This window comes from Gobius niger (assembly GCF_951799975.1).
Source record: "Gobius niger genome assembly, chromosome: 5".
Taxonomy (NCBI): Eukaryota; Metazoa; Chordata; class Actinopteri; order Gobiiformes; family Gobiidae; genus Gobius; species Gobius niger.
Window position 1 is genome coordinate 13,734,788 of NC_136856.1, and position 19,311 is coordinate 13,754,098.

Here is a 19,311-nt window from a genome sequence, read left to right on the forward strand (position 1 = left end):
CACATTCACTATTTTCACATTGACAGGATTTCACCTACTTTTATAATTAGCAAGTCATGCTTTCTTACAGTATCAATCATGATGTCACCAGTCATTACACTGTAGGCTCAAATATTACTCCTCTCCTCTCTGGGTTTAAAAGTCAGTTGGTTTGAGAGTAATAGGAAACCACTCTTTCCTGCCTGGGAAATAACCCTTGTTATTTTCTCTCTTTTTTGGTGAGGGTACAGACTTTTTTTTTTTTTTACTTGATTAACTTTTTTTTTTAATGGGCAAGTAGTAGCCTACTAAAAGACTATAATAGACACGAGCAAGCTTGTTGTCACTAACAGTTTTACTGAAAAATCACCAGTCAAGTGAACCAATAAAAACATCCTTGTGCATCTCATGTTTTGTATGTTTGGGCAGAATTGGCGTGCGTGCTGACGCGCCCCGGAGCTGCGTGTACACGCATTTGTCGTGCGCGGTGTCATTCTTGTCCACGCAGTCAGGTGTCGCGCTTCTTGCACGCTGCCGGCGACGCCCGCCGAGAATTTTCATACACGTCTTACGCACTGCACAGTCGCTAAACCAGTTTCATTTGTTGTCTTTTGGACTAGTAGATGCAGTGGTGGAGGAAGGAAGGGATGACGTTGCGCGGGCTGTAAAATGTGTGCGTGTGGGCGGGAGCAAAAAATGTCAGCGTGCAGTGAGAGCAAAGGAGAAACCTGGACTCATACACGCTGTTGATAACTGGACTAAATATGACTTCGATTCTTCTGTCAGCTGATGAAAACTCTCAATAGTCTGAACTTTGTAAGCCGCGTTTTGTTCGGCAGTGCGTTTCTAACGTGTGGTGTTAACGCCGCTTCTACACCGAGCCCTACTTCTTTTCCTGGATGTGAGTGAATTTGTCAGCAACTTGTGCATCATTTGTGAGCCGGAACGTTTGGGCATTGAGGTAGGTTTCTTCTGTCATAAACCCCACTGAGAGATCCCATTTATAGGCTGCTGATGCATCCGTAAGATTGTACGGGCGAATGAGCAAGGGCTGGTGATCTACTGTAGCCTGTCTTATATGATGTCCTCATTATATGCTACTGTAGTTATTCATGACAGTGCTTAAGAGCCTACAGCTGATTCTCAACAACAGTGTAATGAGTGAGTGAACGATGCTGCAGCGCATGTTGCGCTGATGTCACAGATCGTCTGCACTCTGCATGGGCAGAAGGAGGAAGTATCCATCGTCACGGTAATATAACCCGTCAAGAGATTCAATTCTGCGCTGCATTTGTCCACTTGATAACATTATCATTAGGCTGCATTAGCGACGCTCTGCTCCTGTGTCCAGACCAAGGAATAGGGGCCCCTGGTTGAATTTAGTACATCTGTTAAAGCCTTAGGGTGCACACCTTAAGAAAACCTATCTCAGCACCTTCTTAATACAGCTTCTGACATATCCCAGTAGTAACTCCAATGCAAGGACACAGGGCCAATGGCCGGAGGATGCTGCATGTTGCTGCGGGGTGTGGTTGGCAAACTGGGCAAGCATCCTCTATCATTCCCTACATTTAACTCATTACAGACTGACCACACTGCACTATGGTCTCACAGCCTCTTCATCAAGCCACAGGTTTACCATGCACTCTACCCAAGTGTCATTTATTGCCTCAACCTTAATCGGCTTCATCTGCTGTTTTGTCTTGTAAATCTACCCTACAACAGCCCGCATGTGTTGCACAGTCATTACTTTAGGGCATGCCATGGGCCTGCAGCATCTTTAATGAATAAAACAACAACAATATGAAGCAGTGGCACCTCTGCATCCACTTATGAAATAAAACGTTTACTGACCTAATTTTACAATATTCAATAGTGCCTTGTGTTGAACCCAATTGTTCACATATCATATTAAGCTGCTTTAAGGATAAGTAGTCATACTCATGCACTGTGGTGGCATGTGGTCACAACTCGCAGAAAGCTGCTTTAAAACAAGAAATATGCTTGGTATGACAAGCTTAACAACACGTGTGATTCTTTTGTATTTGATTGGCAGACATGAGCAGCGGTTTTGAGAAAGTTAAGAAGATTTTGAACACAGTGACACAAACAGGCAAGATTTTGTTTCTTTTGGCTTGACTAGCCATCGAGGTCAGTGCCCTGTTGTTGTTTTGGCATGGTCGTTTTTTTGGGTCATATGTTTCTCTAGCGGTGCATTTGCCTTGTGTTATTTGACCTCTTTGGGAAGTTCACACTGAGTGGAGCATCATTGTCTGAGTGTGGGTCTAGAGTAGACTGTGACCAGACCAGTTCTGACTGCACACAGCTTTGGTTTGCTTGTAATGCTCCCATGATCACAAGGTGTGCTGCATATACTATCAATGTTCACTGGGCATTGTAGCAGACATGTAGGGAGTGTGCCAGAGTGGCTCCACGCCCTGATTGTTGATTTTTAACCGGGACAAGTACCTTTTTATCTATTTATGAGGCTTCAGCTCCCTCTGAAGTCTGTCTAGTTAATCTTTGACTTCAGTGGGAATGCGTGTGGTCTCTTGTGCTTTTGAGGGGACTGTTTAGAGCTGGTTAAAAGCTAAGGAGCTCTCAACTTCTATTAAACAAACTTAATTAACATGGAGTCATGTTTTCCTAATGTAAAAAAAAAGAATGGGTCAGAGCTGCAAAATCTGATCACAAAGCTGCAATTGTTTGACTCGGTTCATGTGAAAAGCGATATAAGTTTCCCTTCCTCTTCAGTCCTGTCCTGCCTGAGCGATGAAATGGTTGCATCAAGATGAAGTGCATCCAAAGTTCCAAACTAAGAACCCCAATGCAAGTCCTGCCTGACTTACTGCAGAGCCCCAAATGACAATACCTTGAATTATGTTTGCATTTCTGTCTTAATAATTCAAAGCCTATCACATTTTCTATAATGCATAATCCCACACTCAATTACGAGTTTGACTGGCTGGAATGTGCGGCACGTAACGCTCAGTCTGTTTGTCCTAATCTTATGGGGGCTCAACAGCCTGTGCCACCAAATGAACCCACAGTAGCTGGGAAATAGATTACCAACCTGTTGATGAATAACAGTTTTATCCTATTACCGCAATTCTTCTAGCAGTCTAATGGAGCTTACATTTGCACACTGACAATGTCTCTCCCTGAAGCCATGAAACTCTATATCTGTGACAGTTGCTGCACCTCTGCCTGTTTTTCAGATTTCAACACACATACAGTAAATACCTGCCAAGTTGCAGCCTGAACTGTCATTAGAACGCACTTGCATATGGCCCGTGCCTATAACAGCTTGTGCTACTCTGCTGTCGTGGTGCTGAGGGCTTGTGGCTTTGGCCCAGACGAGTTTTTTTTTTTTAAAGCAGCCATTATCTTGATTGTGCAACTAATGTCCTTTATCCAGTCACTAGTTACAAGTCGAATTAATGCCATTGTTTGTCTTACACAGGGGATTATCGGCCACATTGGGTGCACCTCTAAATAGTGTTCAGAACTAATTATTGTTAAAGCACAATAGGCCACACAATATCCATGTCACAAGAAGCCACAATATATCACAAAATCAATTTCATCTGATTAGTTTAGTCATGACTTTCCTCAATTTTAGCCTTGTTTTTGTCCTGATTTAGTATTTTAAGCCTGTTTTGATGCAGTTTAATGTAAAACAAAACAATATTTACATTTAAAGTGATAGTCTGGAAGTCTAAACGTATTAGACATTTTATAAAATGTGCAAAATCGATCACCTGGTCTTGCTTTTTGATGTTAAGTAAGTAATAATATATATATGTTATTTTTTGTAAAGTCCCTTCCGCCGGGATCTCCGCAACTAATCAGAGTCTAGTATCCTCCTGTGTTGACCAATGAGATGAGCTTTTCCTGTGAATCAGCCTGTCAGGTCCAATCAGGAGAGGAGGGGGAGGAGCTTGATCGTTTACTTTTGAAAATTCTGTTCCTGCTCTCCTCATTTTGCAACCGAAGAAGGGATTTCTGGTTAAAGACGGGAGGAATTTTATTGTTTACTTTCAATTTTCACTCCATCTTTCCTCACTTTGCAAACTTACAGACTATCACTTTAAGTTATGTGTTTGACTAAACATTATAAATTATGTTTCTAATACCTTTGTTTTTGAGCTCCCAAACAAAATGCATGACTTGCTGTGGTTATCCTTTGACCCTCGGTAGCAATCTGCTTGATGACAACCAGACCCATGTTGTTTTGTGGGTGCCCCAATAAAAGTGTCCCATTTCCCGTATAACATTCCTATTTTCCCCTGAACTATAAATGTGTTTTGCTCCAAGGTGCCAAGCCCGCACACACATGGAGCCACATGACTTGAGAAGGATGATCTTGCTTTCTACTCTGCTCCCAAGAAATAATTTTCAGTTTTATCTTTGTTTACACATAGTTATATAGTCATTTCTAAAGTAGGTTTTGAATACAGAAGTAAATATTGCTGAAAGTGCAGTTTCCAAATGTTGTGCTGCAAATGTCAGTCGTAAAGGCTCTAAATATATTTTAAAACTTGTGTAACTTGTGGTGCAGATGTGAATAGATGCATGCTGTGTCAGTCTCTAGTTATTGCATCAATGTTTTCTTTGTGAGGGAATTCTCTTCTTGTTTGCCTATTTAAATGAGACAGTGACATCACAGACACTACTGCACTGTGGAAGTAAAGCTACATCGTTTGACGGGGTGTGTTCTGTTGCTCTTTTCACCTCATTTATCATTATTCTTTAGTTTGTTATGTCCATTTGGTGTTAACAAGGCTAGCTGTGTAGCTATGCATGTGAAAGGGGCTGTCCTGCCCCCATTGCCTTAGTGCATTTCTCTCTGGCAGTCAACCTCAGCTGCAAGATAGGAGAGCAGATTACAAAATCATGTGCACGGTTAAGTGTTTTACTCAAAAGTGCACTCGCTCATTACTGTGTGTTTGCCGCTCTTCACTCCCAGCATGCTTTGCTTAAAGAAAAATCTAGTTTTTAGAGACCAAGGGTTGCCTTGGTAACAATTTCTGCCATCTGTGTCGTATAAATGTGTAGTGTTGTGCATGGATGAAACGATGGGACGCGTGTGATCTTAATGCTCCAGCTCTCTCATCATAACATTATTTATTTAATAGTCAGCAGAAAGATTGTATGTTCATTGGGTTAGCAGTCATTGAGCACTATAGAGAAGTCTACCATAGCTCATTAAACATGTCCAACAAAACACTTTGACAATACAAATAAAATGTTATGAAAAAATGTAATAGTTTGGACGGGGGACTAAGGTGTATTTGCCAGGCCCATTTCTCTGCCCACTGGAGCTTCTAAGCACAGTTCAGGGAGTAGAACTGGACAGTGATAAATGAGTTTTGTCAGTGCTGGTCCATGTGTCTTTGAAAACAGGACAACGATATAAAAGCACAGTATAAATATTTCTCCCCAAAATAGAGTCTTATCCCCAGGATTTTGCTGTTATTGTTTTGTGCTTAGAAGTTGTGAAACATTTTAACTTGTTTGTGGTTTGTCTCTTTACAGATCCTTTTTGAGGGCAGACAGCATAATGTAACCTCAGCTGCACCAGTATTGATGATGTGCCTGATGAGTGTAGCAGGGCGGAGGAGCATCTTCTGACTCTGGTCTCTTTACCATACACCGACCACCTCTATGTCTGCCCCGCTCAGGCAGACGGACTGCTATGTCATCCACCACACCCCCCGGGGCCCAACCCTCTAAAAAGGGGAGGAAGTCAGAGAAACCCGAGGTGATGGCTGACTCTGCTCAGGCCACCACCGACGAGCTGAAGACCAAGCTCTTAGATGCGCAGCTCGAGCTGCAGCAAGAGCGAGCCAAGGTGAGCAGAAGAGTTACAGAAAATAATAATAATATTATCAAAGAGGAGCACAATTCCAATGAATACATGTTTTTTATGCCATGATGCAAGGTGACATCTATAGATTCTAAATAGTTGAATATAAATATTGCTGTATCTCGATGCCTGTGACTTACCATGCAAAAGTGCTTTTATATGAGTACATATTTAGAAAATGATTGCATACTAAGATACTGCATCATATTGCAAAGACATTGATTGTGCGCACTAGCAACTTCTCTATCAGTCTATATAATTTGTGTGTTTTAGACTTTTTCTACGTCTCAAAAACCCTTTATTGTGTTTTAGACTGGTTTCCTTCAAGTATGATAATTATTATTTCTTTTTGCCTCAGGTGTGTAAGCTCCGCGAGCGTCTGCAGGACCAGCGCCAGGCACGCGAGCTTGAACAACACAAACACGTTGTCGCCATCACAGACCTCAGAGCCAAACTCCATGAAGAGAAACTCAGAGAAGGAGCTGCTGCTCGTGAAGCTTTGGCTCGGCAGCATGAGGTGGAGTTGGCCCGTGCTATAAAGATCCGGGACACGGAGGTCCAGAGGCTTCAGGCCCTAGTCAACGCTCTCAGGGATGGAGCGGCCGACAAACTAAAAAATGCACTGCTGGGAGAGGCGCGAGAGGAGGCCAGAAGGGCTTTCGATGGAGAGAGAATCAAGCTACAACAAGAAGTACGTTTTTAGGATTAATAATGATGAATAGAATATTAATATGATTGTAAATTGAGCTGTTCAGTACTATAGTTTTCCATTAGAGAAATATGAGCCAAAGACATAATATGCATAATTTTCTCAGTGATTGTTCGTGTACCAATGTGTGTTTTTTTTCTCTTTTTCGTAATAATGTAAAAATAGAATAAGCAGGGTGTGTCTATACAAGTGTCTAGGTCAACTGCTGATAAGGGACTATACAACCATTTGTAAACGAATTTCTGCAAAACAGGAAACAGTGGAACAGACTCTTGCCAAGCCATTGTTTGTCTAAAGTCGCTTTGTGTCGAAGGCCATTCATGATTCAATATGTAGTTGAATGAGAGGTTTTGCTGTATGTTCTGTTTCAAACACTTAACACATTTGCTTTACTTATCTATGATCATTCCAGATCCAGGAGCAGAAGACGGCCAGAAAACAGGCTGAGGAGGCACTGGCTAATGCTCTCCAGGCAGATAAGGCCAAAGCTGCTGACCTGCGCACGGCCTACCAACAGCACCAAGATGAAGTGCACCGCATCAAACGGGATTGTGAGAGAGACATCCGCCGACTGGTGAGGACTGCAGTGCTTGGGTGGTGCTCACAAAGTTCAGGTTTATTATCAATTCTGCCGCACGGAAAGCACAGAAGTGAAATCAAGTTGACACTATATATAGAGCGATATCTAAAAATATGTGTACACAAGGTGCCACAGGGCAAAAGTGAGCAGGGCACGGAGAGAGTTCAGCTGCCCAAGTTGCTTGTAGCTAAACTCATTTTAAATGCATTATCATGTGGCCAGTAAAGGTTATTGTTAAACCCAGTCTCCTCAGATGTTTTTATCTGTTGTACGTGGTGCTTATTTCAGTCTACTTCAATATAGTCATTGATTAGCCCTATTGCATATAGCAGATTTAGAATATTAATCATATTGAAGGTGACTTCTTGTGTGAAAACTAGTGAGACTGCCTAACTCTGATTGATGCAACAAGGCATTTCAGGAAATACCAGCGTTAAAAGAACAAAGTACTGAGGGGAAGTCGTGGAGGAACTTGTGAGAAGTGTGAGACATGGTAGAAACACAGCCGGAACAAAGCTTTGAGAAAGTTGGAATGAAATACTTTCTAAAAAACATTTCTTGTAGCATGGCAACACATTTTAAATGTATTAGTTGAATCTAGGTCTTGAATCTTAAGGTGATTAATTTTGCGAATAATAGGAAAGCATAAAGTAATGTATCGTCCAATAATGCACACAGTGTTTGTGTATTTTTCTGAAACTTTTTGTAGATGGATGAGCTTAAAGCTAAGGACCGTGTGATGTGTGCCTTGGAGAAAGAATTGGGGGCGCAGGCGGGATATGCCCAGAAACTGCAGCTCCAGAAAGAAGCTCTAGATGAGCAGCTGGGGCAGGTACGAGAGGCTGAAAAGTTCAACCATGGCAGCCCCAAGCGAGAAGTGGTGCCTGGGCTCGGCGATAACACAGAGCTGCAGTACAACCAGGTATTTCAGCATGCTGCACATATCTTTGATTTTCATAGTGGCGATGCACATCTTGTGAAGTAATTACATTTTGGCTAATGTTTCGGCTGCACTTGACTTTCCAGCACATTAATAATATTGATAAGGTATACGTTATTGCCCCCATCGTAAAACTGTGTTCAAAACATCCTTAAATGGCGCTGGGGCAACCTGTAAGGAGTAGTAGGCAGCCGCAGCGGTCAGGCAGTATCTGGGGTTCCAGCTCCATATCTTTGGCAAGACCCAAAGTCAGAATCACCTAGCTGTAGGATTCAGTTTTTGTGCATGTTTTGGGTTGATGTGAGAACTAGAGGGATAATGCATTTCACTGCCCTGTTTACATTATATTACTGAGAAAATACAGACTCATTTTTCTCGTTCCACCCGGGTGACCTGTCCCTATGGGTGTGTCCAGCCACCCTGCGAAGCAAACTCATTTCGACTGTTTTTATCTGCGATATTGTCCTTTCAGCCATGACCCAGATCTCATGACCATAGGTGAGGTTGGGGACATAGATCGGTAAATCAAGAGCTTGTCTTCTTTACAGTCTGATACAGCAAACGCATTGCTCCAAACGCTGCACTGATGCTTCTGTCAATCTTGTACTCCCTCTGATGTGCCTTTACTTCTTACACTTTTAGGTGTCTTGCTATTTCTATTCTATGCTGTTACTGTGCTGTGAAGTCAATTGCTACCAACTGTTCTTATATAGTATTTATATTTTTTTAATTTTATTTCGGAAAGCCAATATTCTCTCCGGGTGTGCACTTTTGCTTATGAACTGTTTGAGGATCACTAGTCTAAATATATATAGATCCACTCATGGTTGAAAAGTGTTTACATCTGATTCACTTCATCTTTTCCATCCACTTCCAAACCCGAATGTGTGTCACTGCCTGCATGACAACCCCCTTTTCAGTTTGTGTCTTCCTCCTCCTCTCCTCTGCCCCCTGCTGTTCAGGAAGTGGACGAGCGCGACTTGAGGAGGTTCCAGTTGAAAATAGCTGAACTGCATGGTATGATCCGGAAACTGGAAGACAGAAATGCACTTTTGGCCGATGAGAGAAATGAACTGGTGAGCAATGCAGATAAATTAATTGACTTCAGCAAATGCTTTTGCGTTCTTTAAAGATTGTGTTTTTGTTTCTTATCATGTGAAGGTAAAGCGAGTAAGAGAGGCCGAGAGCCAAATGAAGCCTATATTTGAGAAGAACAAGCGTTTGTCCAAGAAAAATGATGACCTCCTGCAAACTCTGCAGCGAATGGAAGAGAAACTCAAGAACCTAAGCCGCGAAAATGCTGAGATGGTGAGTTTTTTTTTAGAACACAAAACTCTATACTCTACAACATGAAACCCCTGACTTTCAGAACATTTTACAATAGCACTGAAGTCCATGTCTTTGTCCATCAAGCCATAAATCTGTATGAGATATATGGTTACTTAAGAAATCATGAGTGATTAGCTTTTCCCAAACAGTATTTTGCACCAAGTTAAAGTGTCTGAACAAAGTTTAGTGCAGCATTTTTTTATTGATAACCTATTGCAATACTGTGATGGTTTAAATGTGACCTTTTTATTAATATACAAAGAAGAAATAATCACTTTTTGTCATATTCTCTATTACAGAAGGAGAAAGCTGCCTCTGTTCGGCCCCCACCGCAACAACCGCCCCATCAGTCCCATCAGTCCCATCAGTCCCAGTTGAAGAGGCCAAGCTCCCTGACCGACCTAAGCCACGCCCACGAGGAACAGGAAGTGGAGTTTCTCAAACTGCAGGTGGTTGAGCAGCGGGGCATCATCGACGAGCTCACACAGGTCTGACGACTCCTGTTGACCTTCAATTACAGTGTTACACAAGCATTATTTATACATTATAGAAAAAGTGTTAGTTGTGCTATTGTTAATATGCATTACAACTACAACACTACATATATATTTCAAGCATTTATATTAATTTAGTTAATGACCTATAAAGTTATTGTTAACTATTTAGCATTTCATAAATACATATTTGATATTATAAAACCACAGAATCATAAAAGAAATTACAAATATTTACTTTTCATGTATTTTTCATTTATATTTGTATCATGTAAGATAATATCAAGCATACTAATAAATCGCATTGCTTTGATAAATATTTATATAAACTATTTTAAAAAACATAGTACGAACCATAAAGCTGATGGTTAAAAAAAAACAACTGCTTTTTAAGTCTCTTGTGCATTTGTTTGTATTGTAGGAACGTGACAGATTGGCTATGACCATGAAGACCAAGCGGAGGCAAGTGAAGATGCCTAAAGTGAGTGTGAATTGGTTTCTCTGTTCTTTGGGTAAAACACTGTTGTGCTAAGCAACTCCTCAACCTGACTGATGTTCCAGTGCCAGTGTGCCTTTGTGTGTGTTGGTGCTGTCTTCTTAATGTAATTGGTCTCATGGGACTTTAATGACAGCACGCTACACAACAAGACGCATCAAGCTGTTCAAACATACGTCTCCTCCTGGGCTAGTGAGGCTCCATACAACTGCTGTCGCTGCTGTGATTTTCTTTGATAAAACGAGCTATAAACACAATATAAGCAGTGATGGAATCTGGGATCAAATCTTTGGGATTCGTAAATTTATTTGTCACTTTATGATAACTCTTGATGACTGAGAACAAATCGCTGAGAGGCACATGTTGTGTTTGAAAATGTCTAAGCTTACAACAGGACTGCTTTCAATTGATTTTTGGAAATTATCTTTAGTGGAAACCTGGTGTTGCCTGCTCTGCTCTTGTGGTCAATGAGTTCTGTCTGTAAAATTGCATAGAAAATGATCTTTTGACAAATTAGATCTTTTCAAACCATTTATGTGAAAGGGCTGATCAAAATATCAGATTCTTGACATGAGGGGAAAAATGTTGTGGTTTTTTGGTGACAGTAGCTGTGTAAGGGAACAGGTAATTGCTGCTGTTAGTGCGTGTTGGGATGAATCCACTGGGGGCTGTGAGGTTGCTAAGGGTGGGGTTTAAGATGTGAGTCTCATCTTCACTTTGCACCACTTTGTCATCTCGATGAAGAGGCTGTAGCTTTACATTTTGTAGTTTTGTTCTTGCGCACTGTCTCTGACTTTAAGTGCTGTCATCCTTTGAATGACACTTGGTGGATGGTACTTGATTTTGAGAATTGTTTATTGCACATTGGACGCTGACATTTTGGATTCATTTTACCTTGTTGGTTCATCAGCAACATGACAGAGTACTTTCTGCTGATTCTCTATTTTTCTGCATTCATCTGCTTATGTGCCCTGGTCTGTCTGTATTTTTCTGGTTGTCAGGAAATGACTTATAAACATGATGGTAAGAGAAAGAAAATAGTAAATTGATTTCTTTTTTCTTTTCAAAGCTGTACAATACCCACATTTCAAACTAGTTTTATTCAAACATAATAAACTAATATCAAGTATATTCTCTACCTTTCTTTGTTACAGAGGCATGTTGTGGAGACATATTTTGGATTTGATGAGGAGTCGATAGACTCTGAAACCTCTTCACTTGTGTCTTTTAACACTGACCTGACTGACCGCACACCTGCCACTCCAGAAGAGGATTTAGAAGAGGTAAAATAACAATTTGATCCTTTCAGGCTTGCTTGAAAATTTTAACATGTTTTAAATGATGAACTCTTACTGGTCAGAAGTACCTTGAATTTCTCCACATTTGTGATCTTTAGTGTGTGTGTTCTCATCATTGTGGTTTCAGAATATTTCTCGGGAGGAGTCCGAGCTTCGCTTTCGGCAGCTGACCAGAGAGTACCAGGCGCTGCAGAGGGCCTACGCCCTCCTGCAGGAACAGACTGGTGGGACGCTGGATGCTGAGCGTGAGGCCAGGGTTTGTACATCAAAACACAATGGCAATGACCTAAAACAGATGTCACTTTTGTACTGAAGTATCTGTCTCCCACAGGCCCGAGAGCAGATGCAGGTGGAGCTGAGCAGCTGTCAGGCCAAGATTGTGGACCTGGAGAAGGCCCTGTCAGAGCGGGGGCAGGTAACACAGACCAGGAAGGGGGACAGGAGCTCGCGGGTCTTGCTCTCTCTGGCCGTCCTGCATGTTTTTCTGGCTGCTCTGCTCTTGGGCTGGCGCTATGCTGAACATGTCCACACCTTTCTGTGACACAACTTCCTGCATGTATCGTCACGTCCTGCATGTCTGACATCACTCTCTTCTCTGTGCCTTTGCTCTGTGTCCCAAAGACTGATCTCCTGCTGGATCTATGTGTTTTTTGTTTCTAGAAAATAATTTAAAGCCACTGAGAGAAATGGATTGTTTCCCAAATCATGTCAATTGTTTTCTAAGCAACAATAGCATTTCTTCCAGATCCAGTACAGTAAAATATTGAGTTGTGCTTGGCATGTCTTGTTTTCTGATTTGGTGTTGGAGCACGTTTGTCAACAAAAACATTTAACACCAAAAACATGCGTTTCCAGTTTGTTGTGCCTCTCGTCTCAGGTGGTGGTCTGTTCTTTTCCTCTAAATCAATAAAAATGTGCTTGTCTCACTTTGTCCTTGTCTGGTGATTGTGCCCGCATCACATCTGCATGTTTGAGCTAATGTACAGTGCATGTTGTATCTTTCGGGAAATGTTTTATATTCACTCTTTATTTCTTCTAACATTTGACATGGTTACTATGACAGGATTCAAAATGGGTTGAAGAGAAGCAGTACTTGCTCAGGACCAATCAGGATCTTCATGAAAAGGTAACACCAACTCTCTTCACATTGGTTTATATTTATACCCAATATAATTTCAATGTTATTGTTCAAAGTAAATCTAAAAATAAAAATATCATTATGTGAAAGTTTGCTTGACTTCTGTCATAGATGTGTGCACTGCAACAGGCCGAGAAGAGGCTTCACGCAGAGGTTCAGGACGCTCGGGACCAAAATGAGCTGCTGGAGTTCAGAGTTCTTGAACTTGAAGTAAGAGACTGTAATACCATCATAGTGTCACCAGGAGGCGACAACAACCTCAGCTCCAGAATCAAGACCTACTTGCAGTCATAGACTGGATTGTTTCATTGAACCTACACAAAATACACTGTATCCACATTGTTGTCTATAGTTTTGCATGGCAGCTGTTGGCACCATCCATAGAACTGGACTCATTTTGATGCATGAATGTTGTTGTATATTACTTGAATAAACCATATTTAAGTGCAACACACATTTCCATCTTTGGTTATTTTGAATCCCATTTGCACGCACATTTTCTTCCTTTATTTGAAATATGTCAAACCATCAGTGTTGTATATTACTAAGGTATAATATTTGAAATGTAAATAATAAATATTGCCATTATATCTAAGCACATATATCTACACTGATGTTTTCAATGAACAGTGTGTTCAGCAGTGATCCCTGTCCAGATTTATTTTATTCGTGTGAAGTTTTGCACCCCATTCCTGTATTTGTTTTTCACCTCCTTTGTTTTAGCAGATCCTGGTCATGTTTTCTGTCTTAATGTAAGTAACATCCCAATTGTTTCCTTTATCACTCAGGCACATTTTACTCTGAGTATTTATTACCTGCCAAACACTGCATTACTACCAAGGCTTCAGTTTACGACTATTGTAAGAGGAGAGACCTGTCCTGCTGATGCAGTATTTTTCAGCCTGGATTAATTGAATTGCTGTTGTTCCAGGAAAGAGAGCGGAGATCTCCTGCACTGAATCTTCACATGTCGGCCTTCCCCGAAAACAGCAGCAGTGCCCTACAGACATACTGCCACCAACAGGGAGTTAAAGTGAGACCACTTACATCTACAATATGCCTTTATCACAGTGCTTTATATACATTTAATAAAGTCATTTGTCATCAGGATGTCATTATCCCTGAACTGATGAAGAAGCTGGATATACTGGGAGATAATGGGGTGAGTGAATAAATGTTAATTATTGATATATTTGTTCTAATCCAACTCTTAACTCTAAACTAGAACCTGAGAAATGAGGAGCAGGTTGCTGTGATCCAAGCAGGGACTGTCATCTCTCTCTGTGAGAAGGTCAGTCTATCGTTTTTACTGACACCCCCTGGACAGTTTCTGCCACTGCACGTGTACTAACAGTTTGTTTTTACAGTGGCTAAAGCAAATTGATAACACTGAGGCAGCGCTTTCTCAGAAAATGATTGATTTGGAAAATGACAAGGTGAGAAACACACTCTGGTTGCTACATTTCAAAAATCCTGCCACTTTCTGCTGTAAGTTATTCATTGATCTGTGACAGGAGCTGTTCAGTAAACAGAAGGGATTTCTAGAGGAGGAGTTGGACTACAGAAAACAGGCTCTGGACCAGGCTTATATGGTATGCACCTATTTATAGAATATATGTTGGTAATGTTGCTTCAAACATAGCACATTAGGAGAAATACTCCATTTGTAAAACTTTCCATACAATGTTATCACTTTAGCAACATACTATGCTCGATACATGAACATCCTGGACTTCATAAACATTTTCATGAAGGTACTTTACATTTTTGTTGGGATACTGCATCTTTTACACCAATGAGATTAACCAAATTGAACTGTTTTGGTATTCTACACTATTTTCACATTTCATATTGAACAGGGTTCTAAGAAAGTGTTTCAACTGGGCTGTTGAATGAATAACTAAAGAATGAGTTAATATAGATTTTTACCCAGTTTACGATGTCTTTACATTACAGTGTTTAGTAGTGATTGATTGTAGTAAATTAAAAGATACATTGTTCTTGTTGCAAATGCTGACCATTTCATTTGGTCAGTTTTGGTATTCCTCTTGTTAATGCCCAATATAATGTGCTTGATTTATACCAGTGTTTTTCAACCTTTTTTGAGCCAAGGTACATTTTAAAAAAATCACAATATCAACTCAATCGCCGATATTCAGTCGTTCTCATCAAAGTGTCTTGAATAGGAACGCCGTATAGTCTCGCTAGCCACAATGCCACTGTCACCGCAACCTGCCGCATCCATGCATTACTAATTCTCTAGCTACCTGGGGCCACTTACTGATATGGAAGAGTATTACATGGTTACTCTGCCAATCACTAGACAGCACAGATTCTCGAATACAGTACATATTTGCGGATAATAAAGAATTGTTTTCAAAAAAACAACTAGGTGAAATCGGATAATTTCCCAAGGGTGTGCACACTAGTGTGCCATGGCACAGTGGTTGAAAAACACTGATTTATACATGAGTTAGTCAACAGCAAATAGTGATGTAGTACAAAAAGTAACCCGTGTCTTTGGACTAGTCTAACCCATGTCACTGTGCAGCATGTAAAAGGACCACAGTGTAAAGTGGGCAGTGTTGATGACTTCTGCCTTGGTCTCAGTAGTGTCTTTGTGTGTGTCTGGTCTTTGCGCATGTGTCCTGCATGTGCATGTGCACGTCCTGTGTGGCTGTGCTTTGTGTGGTGCTTGTGCAGAGGATCCAGGAGCTGGAGGCCACGCTGCACACTGCTCTGCAACAGGACGAGCCTGCGTGCCGCGCGGTCGCCGAGTCTCTGGGCGAGCGGCAGAGGGAGGAGCTACAGCTGGCCGTGGATAAGCTGCGGAGGCAGATGCTCAGGCAGAGCCGGCAGTATGACAGTCAGATCTTACAGGAGCGCATGGAGCTCCTACAGAAGGCGCAGCAGGTAAGGATCATACCACTTCAGGTGTTGAGGGTATTATATCCTGCTTCTGACCCTGGTCTGGCCCAAACCTCCATGAAAAAGATGCAGTATCCCTCTGTGTGTCTCCTGTGCTTTTACTCCACACTCCTTTGGTCCCTCCTCTCTCCTGCCCTCACTGTAGTTTACTCCCATAATCTCATTGTTATCCATGTTATCCATTCTCCACATTAACACAGCACCTTGAGTTTTGCCGTGTGACTGGACTAAATGAAACATAACAAAAAGGGAAACAATGTTAGTTATTAGTTTATAGGAAATCCCCCTCCCCAGATCTACTATGCCTATCCCTGGGATCTGTCAAAAACAACAATTTAATATTGATCTACAGAAACTGTAGATACGTAGTTTTCAACTGGAGAATCTCCTTTACAGCTGCTATAGCAGCTCGTGCAGAGGCAGAGAGCATGATGGGAAAGAAGTAAAGTAGAATTATAAGACTCTTCAGAGTCATATGTGCCTTTAGTAGACTGCTTTATGCCGCTCTTGCCATTTTGATTCATCTAACATTCGTCTTTTTACCTTTCAGCGAATTAGAGAGCTCGAGGACAGGATTGACATGCAAAAGAGACAAATAAAAGAAATAGAGGAAAAGGTAGTTGATCTACAAGAACTTTATCTCAAACTAACCATGTGCAGTTTTAGCTAATGTTGTTAATGGATTTTGTCTTTTTTTGTCTCCTTTTATGTATTAATTCAACCCTTTTTTTCCTTTAGTTTTTGTTTCTATTTTTGTTCTTCTCTTTAGCATTCATACTTTGGCCTTAATGCGAGCATATGTGGACCAACATCAGGTAAAACTATTCTATTTACTACTACTACTACCACCACTACCACTACCACTACCACTACCACTACCACTACCACTACCACTACCACTACCACTACCACTACCACTACCACTATTATAACTATTACTACTGTTGCATTGGTTAATAATAGACTAATAGAGTATTTTTTTTATCTTTGTAGGTTTTGAAGGTCTCTCAAAACATGAGAATGAAATACCAGTTTATATGCATCTGTTGATTCTTGAAAACTCAATGGCCTTTTTGATAAACATGCACTTTTTGCAGAAAATAGATACTTAAATCGCAATTTTTTAAGACATTTATAAATATACAGATATACTAAGATAGATTAAGGGTTTGCTGATGTCTTCTTACGTGGCTTTGGACGTCTATTTCCCCAAAACCTGCCAGTGACAAACAAATGGACTTATTATGAAGTAAACATGTGACTCAGTAGACCGTATGTACATAGAAACAGGCCGCTGCCAAAGGGGAAACAATGACGAGCTGGAAGCAGCTAAAGAGAGAAGAGATGAGTGAAAGTGGAAGACTGAGCCAGGATGTAGTGAGCACCAAGACGACCGGATCAGGAGAAAATCTGGCAAAACGCCTGCGGTGTCACTACGGAGACCACAACACAGACCCTCACGGCCTGGGATAAAGCTACTGTGTCTGAAGAAAGACAGAAATTGAAATGATTGTGGACTAAATGGTAAGAAATGGGACATAGTTAAATAGAGCACATGTTATACAGTAATATGAAAAAGAGGTAGTTTGTTGTGGCTGTGGTGATCTCTGGCATTTGTTCAGTTAAGCTTTAGCTAACTTTACTCGCTGGCTTACATATTAAATTGGGAGGATTGGTGAAATGCTGTACTGTAGGAGGTCAGAAAGGAAAGGAAACCCGAGAGATGCCGGTGCCCAGTCATTGCTACCAAGCTGTTGACATGCTTAATAATAGATAGCTCCATTTCAGTGTTTTTAACAGTGTTCGCTTTTGTCGTTTTGTCTCTGTAATGGCTTATCGAGATGTGTTCTTTTTCTTTGTAGTGAGTGCATGCTGCAACAGAGACTCTCCGATCGGAAAGAAGGCTGCCACGGGATTACATGGCTGAGCCAGACTTAATGGATCTTGGGAGCTCTTCTGTTTCATCGATGGAGGAGAGAATAGCAGCCAGTCCAGACCTGCAAAGCAACCGTCTCCAGGCTTTCGAGCAGACTTCTTTCGTTCAGCCGGCTCTCTCTCTTTCGAGCAGGTGAGTGACTGGCTGCGGAGGATCCAGTGACACATAGACACACACACACACCTGCAACGATACCCCCACTTTTGGCCCAGCTGATATCACGTTTCCCCACACACCTCGCACCGGTGCACACTTCTCTGTGAGCCCGCTGCTGTCAACATGTTTCCAGGAGCTAACTGCTACAAAGAGCCTTTTTACATCCATGTGTCTGTGTCTTCACTCTGTAAGTAGAAAGTGTTCAGATGATGAGAAACATGACCTCTTCAAGTATCAGCCTGTTTGTCATGTATTATCTTAATTTATGCAAATGAACTGAGCTGATCCTTTGGACTTGCAGCTCAACTCGACCTCATTTGTTTTGTGGGTTTTAGGATCAGACAGTTGGAGCGGTCCGAGACGAGACTTTTGCTTCAGCTCTATAAGCTAGCAGCTACATCTCAGCTACCCAGCATGCAACACTCCCAGAGACTTGATCAAAAACTCTACATGCTCAGGGAGGAAGTAAGGACCATGGTAAGCATTATGGATGTCCACATTGGTTGTCATATATATTATTATTATTTCTGTTCTCAGCAATTGTACGCTTGGGCGAAAGACATCACCAATATTTTAAATCCTGCATACTAAATTGTACATCATAAGCACAGTGTGAATGAATGAATGAAAAGTGTCCACCAAAGTTTGCTGTTGGTACATGAGTTGTCTGCAAGGCTTTGCTTGACATGAACCTTTTGCTCAATGGCCATTGTGGCGAGTATTTATACAACATTACTCGTCTAATAGATATTCATACTTTCCATATTTAAGTTCTGGCAAGTATAACTTAATTATAGTTATACTTACATAGATATACTTAACTGTATATAACTGTATATATGAATATAGATATATACTGTATACTGTATTTATATACTGTATATACAGGATTATCTTATCTTATCTTATCTTATCTTATTAGGGCTGGGGCAATCCACTTTTGTCACGATCCGCTCCGTATCCCGATATTCAGGGGCCGATCCAGTACGTATTGCAATAGTAATTATAATTTGTAATAAGTCTACCTTAAAATGTGTTTAAAAAAAAACAGCCATGTGTCCAAAGTTTATAAACCCAATGACATTTGACAGTTTTTGATGTGTTAAGATCGAAGGTGCATTAACATAAAATGTAACAAAGTGCTGTTACTGGAAAACAAACACAAGTATTGCGATACTTGAAAAAGTATCGACACTTGGTATTGCAGCACAAAGTATTGCGATCCAAATCCGATTCAATGTTTTGTCCCAGCCCTAATATACATACAGTTATACAGTGTATATATACTATTATGCTTAACTGTATGTAAGTTAAAGTGTAAAAATTGTTATATACAGTGGGGGAAAAAAGTATTTGGTCAGTTTCACATAGACGTTTTTTCCCCCACTGTATATGTACACCTCTGACCATAAGATAATGAAGTTAATGAGATCTCTCGCTCTCTCAAATGCCAATATTA

At 41.0% G+C, this 19,311-nt stretch overlaps 1 protein-coding gene across 2 annotated transcripts; it reads left to right on the forward strand.

Moving 5' to 3' along the window:
• The first annotated feature begins 433 nt into the window (after nucleotides 1-433).
• On the forward strand, nucleotides 434-18,327 carry jakmip1 (janus kinase and microtubule interacting protein 1). Of its 2 annotated transcripts, XM_079556389.1 has the most exons (25): nucleotides 438-953; nucleotides 5,530-5,833; nucleotides 6,207-6,539; nucleotides 6,970-7,131; nucleotides 7,847-8,059; nucleotides 9,040-9,153; nucleotides 9,239-9,385; nucleotides 9,706-9,894; nucleotides 10,322-10,381; nucleotides 11,551-11,679; nucleotides 11,822-11,950; nucleotides 12,026-12,109; nucleotides 12,758-12,820; nucleotides 12,944-13,042; nucleotides 13,764-13,865; nucleotides 13,941-13,994; nucleotides 14,058-14,123; nucleotides 14,200-14,268; nucleotides 14,347-14,424; nucleotides 15,536-15,745; nucleotides 16,311-16,376; nucleotides 16,499-16,575; nucleotides 16,754-17,284; nucleotides 17,623-17,828; nucleotides 18,188-18,327. In XM_079556389.1, the coding sequence occupies exons 2-22, from the start codon at nucleotides 5,678-5,680 to the stop codon at nucleotides 16,547-16,549; spliced, it is 2,574 nt and encodes an 857-aa protein (XP_079412515.1). In that variant the 5' UTR covers nucleotides 438-953; nucleotides 5,530-5,677; the 3' UTR covers nucleotides 16,550-16,575; nucleotides 16,754-17,284; nucleotides 17,623-17,828; nucleotides 18,188-18,327. The 2 variants fall into 2 exon arrangements, with proteins under 2 accessions (XP_079412514.1, XP_079412515.1); XM_079556388.1 differs by having other exon boundaries at nucleotides 434-953; nucleotides 13,764-13,994.
• The last annotated feature ends 984 nt before the right edge of the window (nucleotides 18,328-19,311 follow it).